This window comes from Ascaphus truei, chromosome 4, assembly GCF_040206685.1.
Source record: "Ascaphus truei isolate aAscTru1 chromosome 4, aAscTru1.hap1, whole genome shotgun sequence".
Taxonomy (NCBI): Eukaryota; Metazoa; Chordata; class Amphibia; order Anura; family Ascaphidae; genus Ascaphus; species Ascaphus truei.
The window spans coordinates 94,640,535-94,663,992 of NC_134486.1; the positions used below are offsets into that span (position 1 = coordinate 94,640,535).

Genomic DNA, 23,458 nt, shown 5'->3' on the forward strand with positions numbered 1-23,458 from the left:
GGTGTGGGATATAATATTTAAAGCTCAATTTGATTTTCATTTTCCTACATAACTCCATTTTTTTGTAACAAGATATCACAAACGCTCAGTGGGTGAATGCTATGAATATATTTAGCCTGCAGTAACCTCCAAGACATTACTGTATTCAAACTGCTTTTCAAATAATCATCTAACTATTAATCAGACAGACTATGCAAATCTTTACCATTGGTATTTTTATGACTGGAGAGTAGCATAGATCACATTCTAATTCATAGCTACACAATTCCCTCTTCAAAAAATGAAATACACACTGTAATTGTTGTTTGATCATGTGTGTATATTTCATCTTCATCTTAATCTGAAGCATTCAGAATAAGGCATTTTTAATGATAATGAGATCAATGACAAAAGGTAGAATACCTTATTTAACTCTTCATGAATGAGAGAAGGAGGGATAGATTATTTTCAACTATACAGTACGAGTATTGTAAGAGAGGATGAATTTCCCAATCTATACCTTCTTAATTTGTTTGGGTACCCAGTAATTGAGTATACTGTATATCCCTTTTAACAGAAATCCAAACAATTCCCGCTATAGTGACTACATTTCCTCTGTATCAAATAGTACAATAGGTACTCCTCCGCTACAATCTCATCCAGAGGTAAAGTGAAAGGCTAAATCAATTGACTAAGCAACCTGGTGAATATTTTCTGATTATGTCCATTATATTTTCACTTTAACAATATATGAATAGAGTGATACATTATATTCATACCCACAGTCTTCGCATTCTGAGAAACCAGATCAAAACTATATCAGTAAAATGCATAAAATATTAGTCAGTGCAATTGAAACATAACACGTCTTAAAACAAAGCTTTAAATGAGTTGAAACATTATTTACCTATTCAGATGTAGATATTTAAAGAATGAAAGGAGCAATTCCTTCTTTTTTTTCTAAGCCCCCTTTTTTAACAGGGTGGGATTCGGGGGTTCTCTCTGAGGCCAACACCACTATTTTCCGCTCCTGAGCCCCCTTTGCTTACTATCTTCTGCGGTAAAGTTACTGGGTATAAATCTCCCTCAGGGGAAAAAAATGGCTGCTAAATCTTGCTCCAATAGGAAGCTGCAACATCATCGGTGGTGGCTCCTTATTGGATGGCCATTTAAAGCTCCTTTAAAAACAAAGTAGTAATACTGGTAACTTTACCAGTAAAGCCCCCCAGGGTTGAAAAATAGTGCAGTTCCCCTATGGCTACTCCCCGAGTTCCAATGCTGTAATAATTTGAGGTTATTGAGGGTGGATTGTGCTCCCTTAAAATATGTAGTAGTATATTTTATTATCTGAAATCCTATAAATTCATACTCAATGCCTCAGCACCCTCCAGGATACCCTTAACATTATCCTTTAGACTAGCAGAGTTGTTTTGACCTTGGAGTAACTCAAGTACTGGTCTATATCCATTCAGAATGGTGGTGCGGTTAACCTTAACTATAGACAACCACAAAAACCTAAAATTACACGAGAAAGACGAAAAACTTGATATTCTACATTATGTTAAAGCAGCAGTGTCATTTACTGAACTAAAATTGGCAAAAAGGGTGAAAGTAAAATTACTCAAGGGAACAAATGTGAAAATTATAATTCCAGCATCTGTAATCTGCAGGTTTCTGTTATGAGTGGTCTCAAATGAATATATTTAAATGTATTTTGGAAAGTCTGAAATAATAAAGACCTTTATGCTTTCAAAAGTTATTAATATTATGTATGGATGAAAATTATGTATGGATGAAAGTTATTTTGCACATTACTGTACTGTATGTGTTTGGTGGGGGGAGGTGTATTTATTGAAATGTAGGCCATGTTTTTGTTTTTTTAAATACAGGAATGGTACCGCAGGCCAGTGGGGACCCACGGGGACCACCTGAGGACCCCCAGATGCCCACGGGGACCACCGGACACCTGCAGGAACCACCCAGGGACCCCTGTGGGGCTCCTGGACACCCACAGGAACCACCCGAGGGCCTACAGACACCTGTGGGAACCACCCTAAGGCCCCCAGACACCCGGGAGAATCACCCGAGGGCCCCCAGACACCCGTGGGGATGACCCGAGGACCCCCTGACACCCACGAGGACCATCTGGAGGCCCACCCCAGGGCCCCCAGACACCTGTGGTAACCCCCCAGGGTGACCTTTGGGGCCTGCGGGTACCCGTGGGGACCACCGCTGGCCTGTGGTATTAATCCTGTACGTTCAAAAATAAATAATGGTTTTATGTGGGGGCACAGGGGGTGCATTGTGTATTTTTGTTGATTAAATATTTAAATGGTTTTTGGTGGCCTCGGAGGTGGCTCGTAGGGCTGTTGTGTGTATGTTTTTGAATTGTGGGTAGCGGTGGTGGGTGAAGGGGATATTAGCCCCAAGGATGGGTGTTTAGGCCTACCAGGTGGGTAGCGGGAGGGGTTAACCCCTTCATTATCTTAGTGGTATTAACCGCTAAGGTAATGAAGGGGTTAAGTCCACCCGCAAGCCCCCTACAAGGCCTAAACACCCACCAAGGGCCAAATACCACCTTCACCCACCATTGCTACCCACAATAAGCATGGCACTGGTGGCTAACCCCTCCATTGTTTTGCGGTTAGCCGCTAAAGTAATGAAGTTGACAGTACATGCATTTTTCATGCATCTGATTCATGCCGGGGGTGTCCGGTGCTGATAATAATGGATATCAGTCCGGTGTCTCCCGGCATCAATCCGATGCAGGAAAAATGCATTTTTCTTTCTACGTGCCGTTTCGCTGCTTCTCGGCAGCTTCTCCCCACCTTCTTGCCAACTTTTTCTGGGGAGGCGATTCGGAGAAGAAATCTTAATTTTAGAGCGGCGATCACACTCGATAAGCTGATCGGGGCTACTAGAATTGAGCGAGTTTGAGAAACTGCCGATAAGTGGCAATAAGTGGCTTATCGGCGCGCGTTTGGCGATTTTTTTTTTCCCGGAAACATTTTTTGCTGAAAATTTCTAGTATTTCCAAAATATCGGAGCTTACAGAATAGCAGTAGGCATTTTTGACGAAAAGCTGCCGATAACTGACTTATCTGACTTTTCTGCATAGGCCCCCAAATCTGATCCTCCCACCAAAATCCGCCTGCGGATTGGTTACTAAAAAAATCTGAGCTGATTAATCAGAATCCGTCACTGAATACAATCTGGGGGCGTAAACTGAAATTCATTCTCTCTCGCTCTCTCTCTCTCGCTCTCTCTCTCGCTCTCTCGATTTTTAACACTTTCCGCAGTTCATTAATATGCCATGTGGATTGTCAGTGATAGAAAAAGACGGATTTCACTTTTTGAGACTGATCCGCAGAATTCCAAAGGTACCAGCCAATCCTCAAAGAAAACGTGCCCATCTCTACAAGGGATGACATCGCCGGCTTCCTATTGGCCTGCGAGACCTTTAAACAGACATTTCCTGCTACCGGCAGCCCCTTCAGCTGTACAGTAGGTGTCTCGGGAAGCAAGCGGTTCACAGGGCTAAAATCAACGCGGTTCCGCTCTGCAGACCCCCTGCTTCCTACCCATTCCAAAAACCTTTTAGTAGAAAAAAAGCACATTTGAGTAATAACACTGTCTCTAAAATTAAGATGCTACTTTCTCATTATGTGTAGTATTCACAAACTGTTATCACATTTCTGCTTGTGCATAACACATGCTCATGTGTAGTGATAATTCAAAAAAAGGCATTCTAAATGTTTTAATTAGCTCCAATAATGTTAAACCTGCGTATTAGAAAGTACATTCATATTTATAATTTAAAAAGTAGACAACATCACCATAAAGAAAATCACCTTGGTAAGGAGTAAGAAGTAGCACACACTTCCTCCAACATTATGTGCTATACAATGTAAGTAAGCAGTTTTGATTTTTTCCCCCCATCTAATTAATAATCCCAACTGGGAATGACAGCCAGATATGAGACCTTGTGATATTCTTATTTAACATAAACATCAAAGCTCACAGCAAAACTAAAGGAATGTGAAACAGATGATTTAAATCGCCATGCACAGCAAGTTCTAAAGAGCCACAGTTATCTCATATGGTTGCCACACACCTTCTGCACAATTGAAATGCATTCATTTGAATCCTCTCACATTCTCATATTAAATTGACTTGAAATTGTTCAGTAGAAAATTAGCAATTACAAATGCAGTCATTCTTCAACTGTATTACATCTGTCTAACAAATATATTTCCCAAACAATACCAAAACATTAATTGCAATCCAATTATAAACTAATTTGACTCAAGAAATTAACTTAAATTACTTTTTCAACGCCAAGATTAATGAACTTTAAGTAAAAGTGTTACTGTTCTCATAGTTTAGCAGTGCAGGATTTCTAAAACCCACCCTGCACCATTAAAAAATATGTTTTACATTGGTTAAATCTATATGCTATTGTATATAAAATTAGATACAATATACCAACTTCTCATATGTCTATTCAACAATGCTTGTGTTTATTTGTTTTAGTATAGGTGTTCCTCCACCTAGTGACATTTGCTAAAATTGGAAAATATTACATTTTTATGTATCAAAACATGAATACCTTATATTTATAGTTTGATGCAAATTTAAGCATTATTGCAATGGTTACCAATTTCTCATTTGTAGTCTCTGAGTTTGTATGAGGGGCATCTTGTATATATTTCTCTGAGTGGATACAAAAGGAATAAACACTACTGTATATACCATAAATTAAAATAATGACTGGTAATATATTAAATAAGTTGTGAAATAATGTTGTGAAAATATGTATCTAAGACTATTTACTTCAAACCAACTCCAATATATTATAAATCCTATAGCACTCATAAAAAATATAACAACTTAGAATAATCATGTGTGTGAATATTATACTGTATATGCATATGCATCTACTGTGTATATATACAGTATATATACAAAATATATATATATATATATATATATATATATATATATATATATATATATTCACACACATATATTTACTTAATTTTTTATACATGCACACAATTCTAATTAAGCAAATGGTGATTTCAGTAGGTTTTTTGACCCACCATTCATTCCATTGTACACACTCCTGTGATGAGATGACATTTCATCTGCTACTTGTCTCCTTAAGGTGCCTTCCCTGCTGCTCCCACTCAAAAGTTTGAGATGCTCTGGACTACCTCCAAAATGTTGTCTGAGATGCTCGGGGCTACTGCCCCTTGCTTTTTGAAGATGTTCTGAGTTTCCACTTAATGTATGTTTTTGAAGATGCTCTGGACTGCCACTGCTGAGCTTTTGGTATTCTGGGCTACCACCAGACCTATACTTTAAAAAATGTTCAGGACAACTACTTAACATCTGTTTTTGTAGATTTTCTGTGCTACTACAAGTGTGCTTTTGCTGCTCAGGACTACTTTTACCCACGCTTTTATGATGTTCTGGACTTGCACTTTTCAGATGTTTCTGCTGATCAGGGCTTGCAGAACTCCTAGGCTTTTGGAGATGTTCTGGACTGCCACTTCCATGTTTCTGATGCTCAGGGCTTCCTTCACCCCTGTTTTTTTGGAGGTGTTCAGGACTACTAGTAGGGTTAGGCTTATGATGGTCTGAGCTGTCTGTGCTACCTGCACTGGAGGTGCTGCTCCCGTCACCCACATCTCGTAAGAAAGTAATTGCTGTTGCATTTAACTGACAAAGGCTAATTTGGCTGTCAATGGAACTCCGGCTTCCTGCTCCGCCACTTTTCTCCTCATCTAACAAGAAACAAAATTCTTTCAATTCCATGTTTTCTTTGACCATTTCTTCTTGTCTTACTTCAAGGTCCTTTAGTTTCTGCAAATATAAAGCAACCTCTTTTTGCATGATTCCTGAAGTATATTTTCCCAGTCTCTGCCACTCTCTGGAAATTCTTTTCCCTTTCTGCCTGTCATCGTCCAAGAAACAGCAGAGGTCTCTAAGTTCTTGGTTATCTTCTTGCAGCTTCTGATTTACATCCTTAAAGAATAGAAATGTACTGTGTTAATAGATGAAACATCTAGAAGTTACATTCATTTTTAATGTTAATGAACTGTTCCAAACTTGCCAACTGAGTTTTGCACTTTATTTCAATTAAATAATGTGTGCCAACTATAGTCTTATTCATTCTGACCAGCATGCAATAGGTCTGGTATAATTCATCATCATTTCAGTATGATGCACTGCCTACAGTATAATAAAGCTGAAATGACACAGAATAAAAAAACTGTGGTCTACAATAAAAAAACTTCTAGCAGAAATAAAATAGTTTTCTCTTTCTGGCAGAACTACAATGCACTATACACCAAAAAAGACAAACTTTAATTGTCATTTGTAACAATTTTGCAGACTTTAATGCCCTTATTCTGTAAGGTGTGATAGCACAGATGACGTGCTATCGCATGAAAAGCCCCATTAAAGTCAATGGGACTTTCAATCGATAGCACTTCAACTGCGCTATCGCACCTTACAGAATAAGCCCCAAAGTTCGATGTATTTTTTATACTAAGAATTCAGCATCCAATGTTGGTTCTTTCAAGTGCAAATAGATTTTAGTAATATAAAGGAATATTAGAATGTATTAGCATCACAGAAAATGGTTATAATCAAATCTAGTCATATATTTATACTATTTACAAATAGCTTTTACAAAAATGTACTTTTTATATTACTCCTATTGGGTTTATGATGCATTCAGTGCTTGAGGATGAGCCCCAAAAATTATGTTAGCTGCAATCAGGCTATACAGTACATTTTTGACATTAACATAATGTATATATATATAGTATATATAAAACAAAAGGAAAAAAAGAGCGCAAATCACTACAAGTAAATGTAAATATGGGCAATTTTATTAAAAGACAGAGAAACAAAATCCCTATGAAAACATATTGTCTATTTGAGGAAGAATCCAATTAAGACAACATAATAATAACATACAATATATATTGAATATATATAAAAGAAACAATCATGAACTGATACTCCAGTGTGGAGGAGGATAAGATATGAAGGTTGAGGCAAACAATTATAGCAGATGGCTAGCAGAGGTGCAGAGGGCAGGCTATTAACATCTCAATTGCCAATGGACAGAATAAAGTTCCAGTGTTAACTGATAAAGATATGCAAAGTTCTGAATGAAATGCCAGTCCTATGGCTCAAGGACAGAGATATCCTGGGGAGAAGGGAGAATCAGAATGGTTGCACCAATCCTGTAGCAAATGAAGATGATCCAGAAGAAGTGTAGTCGCTAGCCCGTTAGAGTTTCAGTTCATGATTGGTGTCATTGTTTCTTTTATATACATTCAATATATATTGTATTTTATTATTATGTTGTCTTAATTGGATTATTCCTCAAATAGACGATATATTTTCATAGGGATTTTGTTTCCCTGTCTTTAAATAAAATTGTCCATATTTACATTTACTTATAGAGATTTACGCTCTTTTTTCCATTTGTTTTACATGTAATCTGGATTAGGTTCATTCATATTAGAGCTGCATTTCTCTATAGTTCTTGCATTCCATTTAATTACCATCTAGTCATCATGATAAACCCTTTTGTATTATTTACTCCCTTACTTGTTAGATCACAAAACATTACACTTAATATATACACACACACACACACACACACACACACACACACACACACACACACACACACATACACATATACATCTATATATATCTATATATATATATATATATATATATAGAGAGAGAGAGAGAGAGAGAGAGAGAGAGAGAGAGAGAGAGAGAGACACCCACACCCACATACACCCACACACCCACCCACCAGTATTAGAATGCTTGCCTGGGAAATTCTAGGGCAGTCTCACAGTAAATGCCTCAACATTTCTGTGAGATTCTTAATGGCCCATCGGATGAACACAGCAGAGGGCCCTGCAGTACCATTCAAACTGACTCCCCGCTGTGTTAATCCGATGGACCACCATAAGAATCTCACAGAAATGTTGAGGCATTTACTGTGAGACTGCCCTAGAATTTCCCAGCCAAGCGTTCTAATACTGGTGGCTGCATATATGTGTGTTTGTGTGTGTGTGTGTGTGTGTGTGTGTGTATATATATTATATATATATATATATATATATATATATATATATATATATATATATATATATATATATATATATTAGTAGAAAATAGCCGAGTTAGGCCAGTTGCGATAGTGCAGAATAAATGAGTTCTTCAGTATTAGGTGATACCTTTTTTATTGGAATAACAATTTATGTCATAGGACAAGCTTTCGAGAGTTCTCCTCTCTTCTTCAGGTCAAGCAATACTGATATACACAGGAATCTATGGCTAAAACAGTGTAGAGAGAGAAAAAAAAACAGATATGTACTGTAGATAAGGTAGGGTGTTAAAAGTGTTTGAAGCCAGGGGAGGGTGACAAGGAAAGGTGTGGAGGGGAAGGGGGAGGGATGCTGTGGGGGGGGAGGGGGGGAGAAAGTGTGATTCCTGTGTATATCAGTATTGCATGACCTGAAGAAGAGAGGAGAACTCTCGAAAGCTTGACCTATGACATAAATTGTTAGTCCAATAAAAAAGGTATAACCTAATACTGAAGAAAAACTAATTTATTCTTCACTATATATATATAGAGCGCTGGTCTTTAAAAAATATATATTTTATTAGATTTTTTCACAGAGTACAGATATCTAACAGTATAACGATGGGAACATACAGATGTATAGATTAGAAATAGTATCATTATTGTGGGGTAAAAAACATATTGGGTTATTCTTGAATAGTTACTTTTAGGCTGTTTATAACAACATCTGTAATTGTATAGGCATTAAAAGGAGAACCAACTATTACTGTTCAGTATTTATACCATGTTGAAAAGCAGTTGGGGGGGGGGACATTTAAGAGATACAAGGAGAGGGTGGGGAGGGGAGAAGGGGGAGGCAGAGGGGGGGGGTGGTTGACTGGATTGTAGCCTCCAGTCCCCACGTCCGCACTGTCTTTTTCAAACTTAACCCTTTTGGGTCTGAATCGGGTGGGTTTTCCCGTTATCTATCTGCTGTAGCTCTGGGTTCCTTAAATCTATATCTTCAGCTAGGGTTGAATCAATCTACCAAAACAATTTACATCAAATTAGAAACATGGCTACTCAGTGCCCCAATCACGAGTCCCACGTTTTATAAAAGTCGTCAGTTGAGTTTTTCAGAAAAGCAGTAATTTTTTCCATCAGCATCACCTCATTTATTCTTTTCTCTATAGTTTGTCTAGAGGGAGGAGGCGGGGCTATTCTCTTCAAGGAGGCTACAACAGCGCACCTGGTCGCAGTCAGTATAAGTGAGATTAGACGCCTCAGAGGGCGGCTGATATCTTTGAAGTTTTGCAAGCAAGAAGATCAGTGGGTCCAAGGGGATTGATAGGTCTGTTATGTCTTTAATAATAGTTTGGATAGTTAACCAATATTTCTGAAAAGCCGGGCATGTCCAACAAATGTATGCCATATCACCTCTCTGTCCACAACCCCTCCAATACAGATCAGACACTGCATTTGTTTCAGTCTGCTTGACGTGCGGTACCATTGAAATAAGATTTTATAAATGTTTTCTTTGATAGTGGTACATATGGAGGTCTTTGCGGCAAACTCCCAAATATCCTCCCAATCATCTCTATCAATTTCCAAGTTTAGGTCGGCCACCCGTTTGAGCATATAATTGTGGGGGAGTCTACCAAAGCCTCCATACTGGCATAGATTTTTGTGATCAGGCCTTTCTGGTACAGGCCTCTTCTACAAATTATATAAAAATTTGAGAGAGGGGGGAAGTCTAGCTTTGGAGACATTTTTGACAAGGAGTGCCTAATCTGAAGGTATTTAAACATGTGGAGATATGGTGCTTCGTATTTTATCCGAAGCTCTTGGAAGCTAAGATGTTTCCCTTTGTGTAATAAGTCGGCTAATGTCCTCATGTTCTTAACTTTAAATTGGTCAAATTGTTTGGAGTCACAGCTTGGGGGAAAATTGGGGTTATTGAAGAGCGGGGTGAGTTAGGGTGATGTGAGTTTAAATGTATCATTGGACTTAGTCCAGGCATCCCAGGTACATCTCATTGAGCCCAGCTCAAACATTTTTATATTTGATTCCCATTTATCCTGGGTCCACAGAGGCATCAGCAGAGAAGATGTTCTTGAGTATGAGATTCTATGGTAAACCGGCAATATTGGGGCAGATCAGCGTTCCAAACCACTACCTGCCACAATTGGGCTGATTTGTAGTATTTTTAATATCTGGGACTCCCATCCCCCCTCTCGCTCTTGAGGTTAACATAATTGACCTAGCTCTCTTCTAGAACAGGAGGGAGAAAAAAAACAAAATAGGAAAACAGGGGGACAAGAAAAGAGCCTCAAAGTAAAGAAACCAGTCAACCTAGTGACCGGATTGGTGGGCAAAATGCCCATGGGAGACATCCCCAGTCCCGGGGGTCTGTGTCAGCAAAGTAACGGGTACGGGAGACCCTCCTTTATCACAATGGACAATGGACAATTCCCTTCCACAGCAAGGGATATGAGAGTAGATTGAGGTACTATATACAATTGTTTTCAGTCGGTTATAAATATTAAACAGCTTTCGTACACCTTTGTTTCATGGGCAGATTATTTATCCATTCACGGAACCAACTCGGTAATGTTTAGGGAGAAGACCATTCAATTTTTCATAGAAGTTACATGTGTTTTATACAAGTAAACCACTTGTAATTCTGTAATGGGATAGGGGATGGAAAGGGACAATGGAGGGGGAAAAGAGAGAGAGAGTGAGTAAGAGAGAGAGAGAGAGAGAGAGAGAGAGAGAGAGAGAGAGAGAGAGAGAGAATAATATATGATAGTATATGTGTATATAAATATATATATAAACAAAAAAGTGTGTGGCGCCAAAAAATAATAATATAACTGTGATGTAAATTTTTTTTTTTTTTTTTTTTGATATAACTATAATTAATGAATAAAGAATTGTGTAAAGTGAATAATGTATAAAAATATTAATATATCTCTTAAACTAATGTGACCTTAGTGCATACTATTAAAACACAAACAGTAAAAGTAAACAAAACAGTGCATAAACGTGCTAGCAAAAAGAAAAAAGAAAAACACAAAAATCAAAAAACTCCAACCAGTCCTTCCATAATTAGTCCATGATGATAAGGTTTCTGATGTTGAAAGGGGTCTTTAGGCTGCTCTCACACGGGGTAAACCAACTCCACAGATATCTATAGACAGAAAAAGAGAGAGAGCGCACGCCCCATAGCATAATACTGTATAAAATTTATTAAAACAGGAAAGGGGATAGGGGGTGGGGGGGGTAGGAATCGCACTCACAAGATGCAAGTAGTTAAAAGGCAATTTGTGATTATATCACCACCATCCGGTTCTGGATACTGCAACACGTCTCCGTGGACTCCTTCAGGGCTGCCAGACACGATCACCAGGGACCAGATGTTGAAAGGCTCCGTTCGCTGTCTGTATAGAGTCCAAAACTCCAGCTCGCACTTCCAATGGCCGCCAATCGTATTCCCGCGCTTGGTGTAGGCTGCTGCGCGTGCGCGGCGTCGTCGTGATGACGTAATCGCGCTCTCAGTACCCTCAGGGCTTTGAGAAAGTTACCGGTCAGGTGAAGAAACACGTTAGGGTACTGAGAGCGCGATTACGTCATCACGACGACGCCGCGCACGCGCAGCAGCCTACACCAAGCGCGGGAATACGATTGGCGGCCATTGGAAGTGCGAGCTGGAGTTTTGGACTCTATACAGACAGCGAACGGAGCCTTTCAACATCTGGTCCCTGGTGATCGTGTCTGGCAGCCCTGAAGGAGTCCACGGAGACGTGTTGCAGTATCCAGAACCGGATGGTGGTGATATAATCACAAATTGCCTTTTAACTACTTGCATCTTGTGAGTGCGATTCCTACCCCCCCCCACCCCCTATCCCCTTTCCTGTTTTAATAAATTTTATACAGTATTATGCTATGGGGCGTGCGCTCTCTCTCTTTTTCTGTCTATAAATATATATATATATATATATATTTCCTATAGGGAACCATGTTAAAAATGGTTATTGAGGCAAAAAGTGACACTGTGTGCTCATTTGCATGTCATTTCCCAGAATCCCTTGCTGCAGTGGAAGTGCTGTATGCTGGGTGATAATGGGGAAAGGTGGGGTTGCAGACCTGCCTAAGACATGCAGATGAGCATACAGCTATATTTGCATATTTGCTTTCCTGTGGAGGGTTTTTGTCACTTTTTTTACTCACCATAACTTAACTCAGTATTATGGTTTGGCCTATCCCATAAGCCTCTCTTGCATCCCAGTAAAATCAACCCCACACTGATGAGACCCATCAAGGTCGAAACAGCTGTCTGTGGGTGGTTTTCTGGGTATGCACCTTAACCCTGGCTGTGCTCAAAGCTGTGACCATGCAGCAAGCTTAAGCCTATAGGGAACCATGTTAAAAATGGTTATTGAGGCAAAAAGTGACACTGTGTGCTCATTTGCATGTCATTTCCCAGAATCCCTTGCTGCAGTGGAAGTGCTGTATGCTGGGTGATAATGGGGAAAGGTGGGGTTGCAGACCTGCCTAAGACATGCAGATGAGCATACAGCTATATTTGCATATTTGCTTTCCTGTGGAGGGTTTTTGTCACTTTTTTTACTCACCATAACTTAACTCAGTATATATATATATATATATATATATATATATATATATATATATATATATATATATATATATAATAAGTCACAGTGCTTGGCACTTTGGCTTAACATTGAAAGATTCTGGGATGCACTGCAAACTAGCTTTCACTGGTGCTGTATAGCATGAGAATGGCACATTAAGGCAGTCACTCACAAATAAAAGTGGTTTATTACAAAATATCTAGGTTTTGGCTCCCAACGGAGACTGCACAAACTGTTGTGCAGCGTTCAAAACAAATTATTTGTTACGAGTTGGCAAAATATTTAAATGTATGTACTCAATAATGCATCAGTGTAGTACTACTGTAGATACAAAGCACTGGATCACAATTTTATGTCTAAAGGTGTGTATCATCAAAACTATATGAATGTTTTCAAGAATGTAATGTACAGTAAGAGTTGTCGCTTAAAACAACACTCCATACTGATTGTCTTTTTTTGCAGTTTATTTTTTAACTAATTTATTAGATCTCTTCTTGCCATTTGCAACTCTCTTACTTTTAAAATCTGTAATGTACTGTAAGTGTATTTTCTGTTTTTTACCTAAGTTTAGCATGACTACACGTTTTCTTTTGTAATACTTGAGAAGGAAAACATTCTAGGCCCTGCATTTATCCATCTATATTGAATAGCATTCATTTGCAGAAAAGTAAGGTAAAGAAAACCCAGGACATGGACAAAATGATGTAATATACTTGCACTAAAAGGGTCTTTGCATTCTGTTTTAATGGCTAATTCTCCGAAATTGACCATGGTACTGAGAGGAGTTCTTAAAACCCACACCAAAGTATAATTCATTATAGGGTATTAGCCCTATATTCCATTTGGAATTAAAGGATTTGTTTTTTACCCTTTAATGTCACCCAATTTTAGAAATGGTACCTTGGTTGATTTTTCACACGTATAAATAACGTGCATTTGCTTTGTGCAGATAATATAATAATAAATATTACATTTTCATGGTACAAGTGCCTTTTTGAAAGAAACATATATATGAAATATGTGCGCTCTATGAATGGGATGGAGCAAAGACACTTTGAACTAGTTGATCTAGTTTCCCCATACATATAATAAAATATAAAGGAATATTGATCCTAATTAGCAACATTATGGAAATGTTATGAATAAAACTAAAATATCACATATGTTTGGAGTTGCAGAGTTGTGAATCCATTATCCTTCATTTAAGTTTCACATCAAATCAGAAATGAAGCCACAAATATACAGTACAGTATTTGAAGTCATGTCATTATTATTATTATTGCAGAAGCTTGAATGTTTACAAATACAGTATGGATATAATCTACCAGTAAATATGTGATGAGGTAGACATAAAATAGCATATTTTTTTATAATACACTTTTAATATGTAGAATATGTAGAAACACAATAGGATGTTCCAGCACTCACTGACTTGAGAAATACCAAACATGGAGATATGCCAAATAGAAAATGTACTTGTATAAACACAAGATATGCAAAATGGAACAATGTCATACTTGTGAGTAGCAAAACATCACAAAAAACGACCCTAAATAAAACAGTGCAGGGGAACAACACAGGGGAAGGGGGAAAAACCAGGGAAACCACAAAGGGAACGTGTGTGGGGGGTTTCGGGGGGGGGAGATGAGGGACAATAGGGGGGTAACGTTTTGGGGTAAAGACCCCTTCCTCAGGCCCGTTCTCTGAGGTCCAATAGGACCAAAGGTATTTCCATAAACTCTGCGTCCCCAACAAACTGTGCAAACCCCAATAGGAATAACTGTTGACATAGATATCACAGCAGACAAGCAAAGTTTCAATGCACAAAGCAACCCCGTTCAGAGCAGTAGGGGAGAGAGAGAAGGAGAGTTACTTTCTGAGGAGCTGGACGTTTGACTCCTTCATATCAAGTGCAGTATACATCCTCTTGTTGCATCTGCACACACCCCCCCCCCCCCCCCCCCACGTTCCCTTTTGTGGTTTTGCTTGTCTTTTCCCCTTCCCCTGTACTGTATATTTAAGGCAGTTTTTAGTGTTTTTTGCTACTCACATGTACGACATTGTTCTATTTTACATATATTGTGCTTATACAATTACATTTTCTCTTTGCCATTTCCCCACATTTGGTATTTCTCAAGTCAGTGAGTACTGGAACATCCTATTGTGTTTCTGTTTATTATTTTGGAGGAATTAGGGTCCTCCGTGTTCCCTTGGCACCCTGCATTTTGTCTCTAGCATTTATTTGAGTGCTGTCTATCCCTTCTGTTTTTATACTTTTAATATGTGATCACAAATATGAGCTCTAAAGATAAGCACTCCGTTCACCAAATAATTCATACAAACATGGTTTATGACTCTGGTCATTGTTCCTATAACTAGATCATTAGAAGCAAACTTTAAAGCAAAGTTATTTATTGGTTAATGCAAAAACGGTAAGACAAATTTAAGTTTCACAAATTTAAGTTTCAGCAAATTACACATTATTTAACCTGATTCGTAAATGTGCACATCTCTTAAAATGATGTACAGTACAGTGTCGAGAAAAAGTTTGTGAACCGCAATGATAATTACAGAAATGCCATAGTTTTTCCATTACCTTCTTGAATCAAACCAGTCTTTTCTTAAATATCCAAGAGGGTTTATATTACCCCATTTTATGTTTTTTGAAACAAAATGATGTATGAATTAGACAAACAATGAGTAATTAAGAGTCAAGGTATGTGAAAAAGTAAGTGAAACCCCTGTTTTTTTCAACTACAGTAAATTAAAGGTGATAATTAGAGTCAAGTTTTAAAATAATTGGGTAGATCTTAAGGCGGGAGTTTTGGAGGCCCCACCCTATATAAAGATCAGAAACTTTTGCCACTATGCCACAATCCAAATAAATCTCTGAGGATCTCAGAAAAGCAGTTATTGATGCTCATCAGTCTAAAAAGGGTTACAAAACAATTTCTAAGGATTTGGGGCTCCACCAATCCACGGTCAGACAAATGGAGTAAGTTCAAGACCACAGTCACTCTACCCAGGAGCGGTCGTCCTACCAAAATCTTTTCAAGAACAAACCGGCAAATCATCCAGGAAGTCACAAAGAACACCAGAGTAACATCCATGGATCTGCAGGCTACTCTCGCCTTGGCTAATGTGAATGTCCATGACTCAACTATCAGAAAAACACTGAGCAAGAATAGTGTTCATGGAAGGATAGACAGGAGGAAACCACTGCTCTCTAAATAGGGCATTGCTGCCATCGGAAATTCGCCAACGAGCACATAGATGTTCCACAAGAATTCTGGAACAATGTTGTCTGGACAGATGAGTCAAAGATAGAACTTTTTGGCCTCAATGAGAAACTTTATGTTTGGCAAAAAACTAAATTGCGTTAGAAGTGAAGAACCGTATCCCAACCGTCAAGCATGGTGGTGGAAGTGTGATGGTTTGGGGCTGCTTTGCAGCCTCAGCACCTGGACGGCTTGCCATCATTGCCAAAACCATGCATTGTATAAGAACATTCTAGAGGAGAATGTCAGGCCATCCGTCTGTGAGCTGAAGCTGATGCGAACGTTGGTCATGCAGCAAGACAATGATCCTAAACATACAAGCAGATCTACAAAAGAATGGCTGCAGAAGAAGAAATTCCACGTTTTAGAATGGCCTATTCAAAGTCTGGACGTAAACACCATCAAAATGTTGTGGCAGGACCTGAAGCAAGCTGTCCATGCAAGGAAGTCCTTCAAATGGTACTGAGCTGAAGCAGTTCTGTAAGGTGGTATGAGACAAAATTCCTCAAAACCGATATGAGAGACTGACCAACAGTTATAAGAAATGGTTAGTGAAGTCATTGCTGCTCAAGGGGGTGCCACCAGGTACTGAATCTAAAGGTTAACATACTTTTTCACGCAATGATATTGAAAGTTTAAACATTTGTGGATAAATAAATGTTTAAAAAGTATCATGTTTTTGTTTTATTTGTTTGATCAGGTTATTTTTTATCTATTATTAGGACTTAGATTAACATCTAAGAACATTTTAGGTTTGAAATATGTGAAATACTGTACGTGAAAATCCTAAGTGGTGCACAATTTTTTTTCTCGCCACTGTACATTGAAAGGCTCTTCAACTACAGTAGGTAATATTGCATAACTATAATCCTACCAGGACCTCAACATTGCAAGGAATTTGGGCAAATAGTTGGAAATCATTTGGAAAATATTTTGGGCCATATTTACTACAATCTTCTAGAGTAGCGCTGCTTAGTAAATATAGCCAATAGGCTGCAATAAGTTTTTTCATCAGAACCCATGTATTCCTCTGCCGAAATTAGAATTTTTTTTTTAAAAATACCACGGAAAGTCATTTGTCCTGACCTTTAACAAGCAAATATTCAGAAATAAAGGCGTTTATGTATCAATTTCCAAAACTGTTATTGTGTCCTTAGCATGGAAAGTATTATTGAGAATGACTGACTTCCAGTGTTTACATTAGATCAGTTGGCATTGAACTCAATTAAGTGGATCAGGATCATGGTAAAGATATGTACTTCTCTCCACTTTTTAATGTCTTTTAATTCGCCATGTCTGAGTGGATGTTGACTGTGCCATGCACAGTTAACCTGTTTTACATGTATAAACAATGTTACATTACAAAAAGGTGCTATCATTTGGAATATTAAAAACTAATAGCCAATTTATGGGACACATGGGTGTTGATAAAGTACATTAAGTGTGGTACATGGACTACAATATTTTTGTTTTGCCTACAAAACATTCAGTATTAATTAATGAGACTTGAATCAAGTTATCAAAACAATTATCTCGCTTTGGTTATGTTACATTAACCTGTAGCATTAAATAATGTCAAACGGTCTTAACCTTAGAACCACCAAATCACTGCCTCAATGGGTTGCCTCTTCCAGTAGTGGAAGTGTTAAGCCATATGCTTTTCACATTTGATGTATTTAAGTGCTATATAATGTGACCTTCACTGCACTAGAGTGGAATTTAAACAGGCACTCACTAAATAAAATAGCTAAACCATTTAGCATTTCTCCTCAGATTTGTCGATTGGTATTTATGTAACATCAGATGCTGATTGCTAGCAAGATTGAAATCACACAAAACAACCCTCACTGAAAAGAAATACAACATATACAGTATTGCTTTAGAAATGTAGTAAGTGACAAAGAGCAATGTTTAAATCCTTTCAGTTCAGTGCAGTTTTCGACGTGAAGGGAGACAGTCATTTTTTCCTCCAACAATCACTTGTCCTATTTACTATGAAAAAATCGCATTCTTGCTTGCAAGCTACATTGTGATCTAAAGCTGTTCAATAATGCCTAATGATTACATGTAATATTCCACCTGAATTCACAAAGCCAAGCTTTTAAGAGACTGTGACAATTTGCTCACTTTGAATATTGGTTGCTGGGCCGGCACTATTTAGAATTTTAGTATATTCATTGTCCATTTTCATATAAAACCCTGTATGAGAATGAACCATAATATTATCCAAACTATTCCTATGAATAATTCAAATTAATAAATATTGTCAAAAGCTGCTATTTTATTACAGAATTAAAATAGGATAAGAAGAAAAAGAGATTTTCACTTTATTTTTATTTTACTGTACCTGTGTAGTCTCAAACTGAGTGTAGTACTCTTTGTTTGTAGCAAGGAGAACAGCCCAGGAATGATTTGCAACCGGCAATAATAAACTATTGTTGTCTGTTGCAGCATATGTTGTCTGCTAGTTAGAAGCCCCCGAGTACCCAAGGTACTTACTGGGAAAGGTGACACCGGTACTCTATGGTTATTTAAATCCCCTGAGTCACACAGCCAATAGTAAGCAGCAACAGATGATATTGCGGCTTCCTGATGGTCAACTTGACACAGGAAGTTTAAACCTTCATTCTTTTTCTCCTTGAGGGGACGGTACAGGCACCATCTTCAGTGGTTGGTATCTTGGGAACCACGGGGTCCCCAAAGCTGAAACATGATATTTTCAGCTTCGCTCACCCCCTTCTTCCCATCCATTAAAAAAAGCCTATTAAGCACATTCTCATGACAAAAGATATGTACACACATATCCCACACTGCTTTTCCAAGCTGGATTCAGTCAGAATTTTAAAAGAAAATTAACATAGACATGTGTGTTGTGTTTTATCTGCTACCTTTTTTTCTCTAGATTACCTGAATGTGTGACTAGTTTAAACACTGCATTATGTCATGCCTATTTCTCGTGCATAAAAGATGTAAACATTCTGTACTTAAAAAAAGAACTTTGCTTGTATATTAACTACTCTATTGGTTGAGGTTATTTTCCCCCTTGAACATTCATCCTAAATTGATGTAATTCATATTAGCATTATATGAACTGGGGCTTAACTACTGTAGGTGTGGTTATCACCCCAGGTTCTAGGGTACTAGCAATTTTTTCCTGCATTTTGTTTCCCATACATAAGGAAACAATATCAGTCTTACTTGTGCGGCCTACAGAAAGGAGCCATGAACCAGTAATGGGAGGGGCCATGACCTCTGACCTACGTGGCCCTCCCATGGCATATAGCTTTGGAAGAAAGAGGATGAGCACATTGTGGGCTATAAAAAGGGGCTGAGATGGAAAGTGCTCGGGACACCTAGGCCAGAGGTACAGCACCAGACCTGTGTTTTGTTTGAAGGGGTTTGCATAGATGTGTATTTTTTGTTGTTTGTTGGTTGTTTTATTTACGATGCATACAAAGAGACAGAGAACACAGGAGGTGGAGAGAAATTGGATGTGGATGTTGGTTACCTGTTTTTGTCAGAGCAGGTGGTTTCTTAAGTTGTTACCACATGGAGTTGGGTACAAATGGGGTTTGAAGGCCTTGATCGTTTTTTGGTGGGATTTTTCCACAACTGGGGATGGGGCAGGTGCGGTCAGTAGGGATGTTTTATAATGTTATTGTTCACCAGGGTGGTTAGCGGCAACGAGTAAGTGTAGTGTACACGGCATGGAACTGGGTACCAAGGGCTTGATGGTGACTATCCCAATTTGGCTTAAAATGTAATGTATAAATATTTAATAAAAGCTGTGGCAGTTCCCTCCTTACTTATCTCAATGGTATTCTTGGGGGTTTTGAGGAAAATTATGGGGAGGAAATGGCATTGTTTAGACAAGGGTCCTACTCAAAGATCAAGCCATAACGTAATACACAAATAGTGTTTCACTTTCCTTTGAGGGTTCCTGGGGTCATGTTGATTTTGTTTTAACATGGTCAAAAGACATGCTAATAAGAGTGTAGCCCTGGTAAGAAATGGGGCTATAGGTCTTCCCTCCTACTGGTATAAGCCATGGTAAGGGCAGGCTGCCAGTAGTTATCATGTGTTTCCCCCACATCAAGCCCTGCTCTGAGTGGTGGAAGTAGGTCACCTGACCCTGTGTGGAAGGCGTAGACACAGGGGCGGTACCTGCTGATGTCATGAAGGGAAGGGCTGTCTCTATTTAGTGTGTCTGTTCCTGTCAGTGACAGGTCAGTCTTGAGTTAGTGTCAGAGTGAGAAGTACATGAAGGGCACAGCTGGAGGAGGAGAACTGGCAGGCCCTGTTTAGAGCTGCTATAGGTGGACCAATACCTCTCACCCTGCATAGGGGGTGAGGGAAGAGCTAGCCCCACCCTGGGTGCCTGTGGCCTGGGGTGGTGGCAGGGAGAGGATACCATCCTGAGGGAGAGCAGTCTGGAGGAAGGGAGACCAACTGTAACTGCTTGTGTTCCTGCTGCTATTCTGATGTTCTGCACTGAATAAAGAGCTGCTGCTACTTTTAAGTAAGAGACTGTGTGAGACTGAAATCTCTCGTCCCTGAGTGGGGGACTCTCTGGAAGGATTTCACCCTACGTTGCTAGGGCTTACCAGAGATGGAGGCGCTGCACCATTAAGTGAGACGGAGGCATTCACCCCAGTAACCTGGTCCTATCATCCCCCATACCATCGCGGGAGACTCAGGCCCTCCTGTTGACAACAGGTATGCACCACCCAGAGACATGTAGCCAGACCCTAGTACAGAGGGAGGGCCCAATCTGCGATTCGCCCCGGGAAGAGGGGCTACATTAGAAACAGGGGGTTTCCGTAGCTGGAAATAACTAGTTCGACTATGGTATACTCCTTGCTTCTAATAATGCCTTAATATGCCCTTTCAGGCTAATTTTAAACTTACAATACTTTAAGAGCTTCTTATCAAACTTTCCTGGTTGTGAGACTAAAGGTGCATAGAAAATAAAAGTAAAAAAAAAAAATACCGGTAATTCAATTGAATGCAACTATCATTTTTTGTTTCACAAACCAGATCTTTTTTGTTTTCTGCAGTATTAATCCAATTTTGCAGCCAAGAAACTGATAAATAGCGCACCCTAACTGTTAGGTAATGTAGAACTGAAGCAGTTAACATCTTGAAATCACCAGTCATTACATCACTGCAATCACAGCAAGGAAGCAACTATTCCACAACAGCTAATGTTACCATTATGAAACTAATCGATTGAACCAATATAAAACTACATTTGGGGTTAACATTTGGAGATAGATTTATACCCAAACAGATTAATGTATGACATACAGGGACTTTGAACACCAAATTTCAGATTCTGTTTTTATATTCTGAAAGGTGTTTCATTATGTTTTCATCCTCTTGTGGTAGATTACAGCACTTACTAATACTTACATTTTAAAAAAATCCTATTTTTCGTTTTACTGGTTTGTGGATATTTAAAATGTGGACAAATATGGGATCCTTTGCTTTCCTCACATTATGTCATCATTAGAATGGTATGTCAATCAAATTTACAAATCTATATTCCCAATACATGACCATTATCTGTCGATTTAGTAATCAGAGCTTCAATAACACTTTAAGTACTGTAAATGGAACCAATTTATCCAGTGGCATCCAACACTGACTAGGACAATATACTGTACAACATGACATTCATTGGTTCTTATTATCTTGTGTGCTGCTGCTGCTTTGCGTGGCTTACCTTAAGCCCTCGGATCTCACCCAGATGAAGCTGCAGCCTCCTGTTCACCTCCCGGATCAGGTTGCTGTGATCTAGCATAGCACTCATCTTTTCAGCCTCTGCCCTGCGGAGCCGGATAACCAGCTCTTCTTTATTCCACTTCAGTAGCTCCTCGTCAGAAACCTTAGCCAGGTCTTCAACAGAACTTTCCCCAACACCCTTCGACATCTTGTATTTCGCACTTTCCCCCTCCTTGATTTATTAGCTATCTTTTGACTTATAACTGTGCTCCAACTAAAGCCTCAATGAGGAGCACAATATGTATGTTTTTTTTCAACAGAGACCAGCAAATCCTCCAGTGACACTGACTTTTACACCTCTTGACAAATAAATTGCAAAATGAATGATCCTCTCCTGGAAGTAATTCTTTCCTGAAGCCATTTCTATTCAGGGATTTGGGGCATCATTTCTTCATTATGGTGAAAGATAAATCCATCAAAGAGAAAAATTAAAAATCCCACAGTAAGTCAAAATACCATACTGATCAGAAAAAGCATCTTGTGAGAATCAATTACAATACTTCAAAGCATCTGCAGGCTCTTCTCATGGCTTATGATTGTAGCTTCACTGCAGTGAAAGAAATGAGAGCATGCAGATGCTGCTCTGGGCATGCCCGTGTGGCTCTTCTCTGCTGGGCTGCAGTGGGAATGCTTTTGACTTGGAAGAGAGTTCCATTGCCTGCAGCAGACACGAGACACTCTGGCTGCTGCTGCTACTGCTGCTAACACCGCACAAGTGAGCTGACCCTTTTCTTTCTTCTTTTCTGAAAATTGGCAGCCTAAGCCCGGATGTAAGTTTACTTGTGCCATCTACTGGCAACCTCTATTTCTTTGTGCATAAGATCCCTGATATTTTGCTATGATCCAAGATAATATTACCTACAGTGCGTTTTTTATTATAAGAAGCATTGTAGAGAGACAGGGAGAAACAAATACACCCAGTACAGTACATTCATAATACTGTTGTTTCCTTACAAGGATTTTTGATTACTCTATGAAATATTGTGTGGGAGCAGGGCTTCAGTTCAATTAATTGTGAAATAAGTTAACACATTCATATTATACATACAATACTATTTATATTTAAACAAACAGAATATTTTTTTAAGAGAAGTTTTTAAGAGTTAGTACCTGTTCCTCATGTCAAGTTAAACTGGGATACAATTATAAGTATGCCGTAAATAACAGAGGCAAAAGAAAATGTTTCCATTTATTTTCATATATCCACTTTAGAAAAATGAGTTTTGAAACTATTACATTTTTTTAAATACCTATACAATAAATTCAAGGTTATAGCTAATTATACAAGCAATTCAATTGTAAGCTCTTCGGAGCAGGGACTCCTTTTCCTAAATGTTACTTTTATGTCTGAAGCACTTAATCCCATGATCTGTTATTTGTATTAATTGTTATTTACAGTATATGATTGTCACGTGTATTACTGCTGTGAAGGGTTATGTACATTAATGGTGCTATATAAATAAAGACATACATACATAGCTAATTGAAGGCGTGACTGTTTGGGCTGCTAAAAAGTAGGCGGTGTTTGATGAAAAGCGCAGGTCACTTGAGAACTTGTTAGTGCAGTACGGTTTGATTAAATGAGTGTGGGTGACATATCTATCTATCTATCTATCTATCTATCTATCTATCTATCTATCTATCTATCTATCTAT

The 23,458-nt window shown here is 38.6% G+C and overlaps 1 protein-coding gene across 3 annotated transcripts in view; it reads right to left on the bottom strand.

Moving 5' to 3' along the window:
• The window catches only part of CCDC85A (coiled-coil domain containing 85A), a 267,147-nt gene extending 244,618 nt beyond the window's left edge, over positions 1 to 22,529 (bottom strand). For 2 of the 3 annotated variants that reach the window (XM_075596212.1, XM_075596213.1), the window contains exons 1-2: positions 21,745 to 22,529; positions 5,082 to 6,009 (exon numbers count right to left, since the gene is read on the bottom strand). In XM_075596212.1, the coding sequence (XP_075452327.1) occupies positions 5,082 to 6,009; positions 21,745 to 21,951 (1,135 nt within the window). In that variant the 5' untranslated portion in view covers positions 21,952 to 22,529. The remainder of the gene's footprint in view (positions 1 to 5,081; positions 6,010 to 21,744) is intronic. The other variant, XM_075596215.1, reaches the window with a different exon arrangement.
• Positions 22,530 to 23,458: the final 929 nt, after the last annotated feature.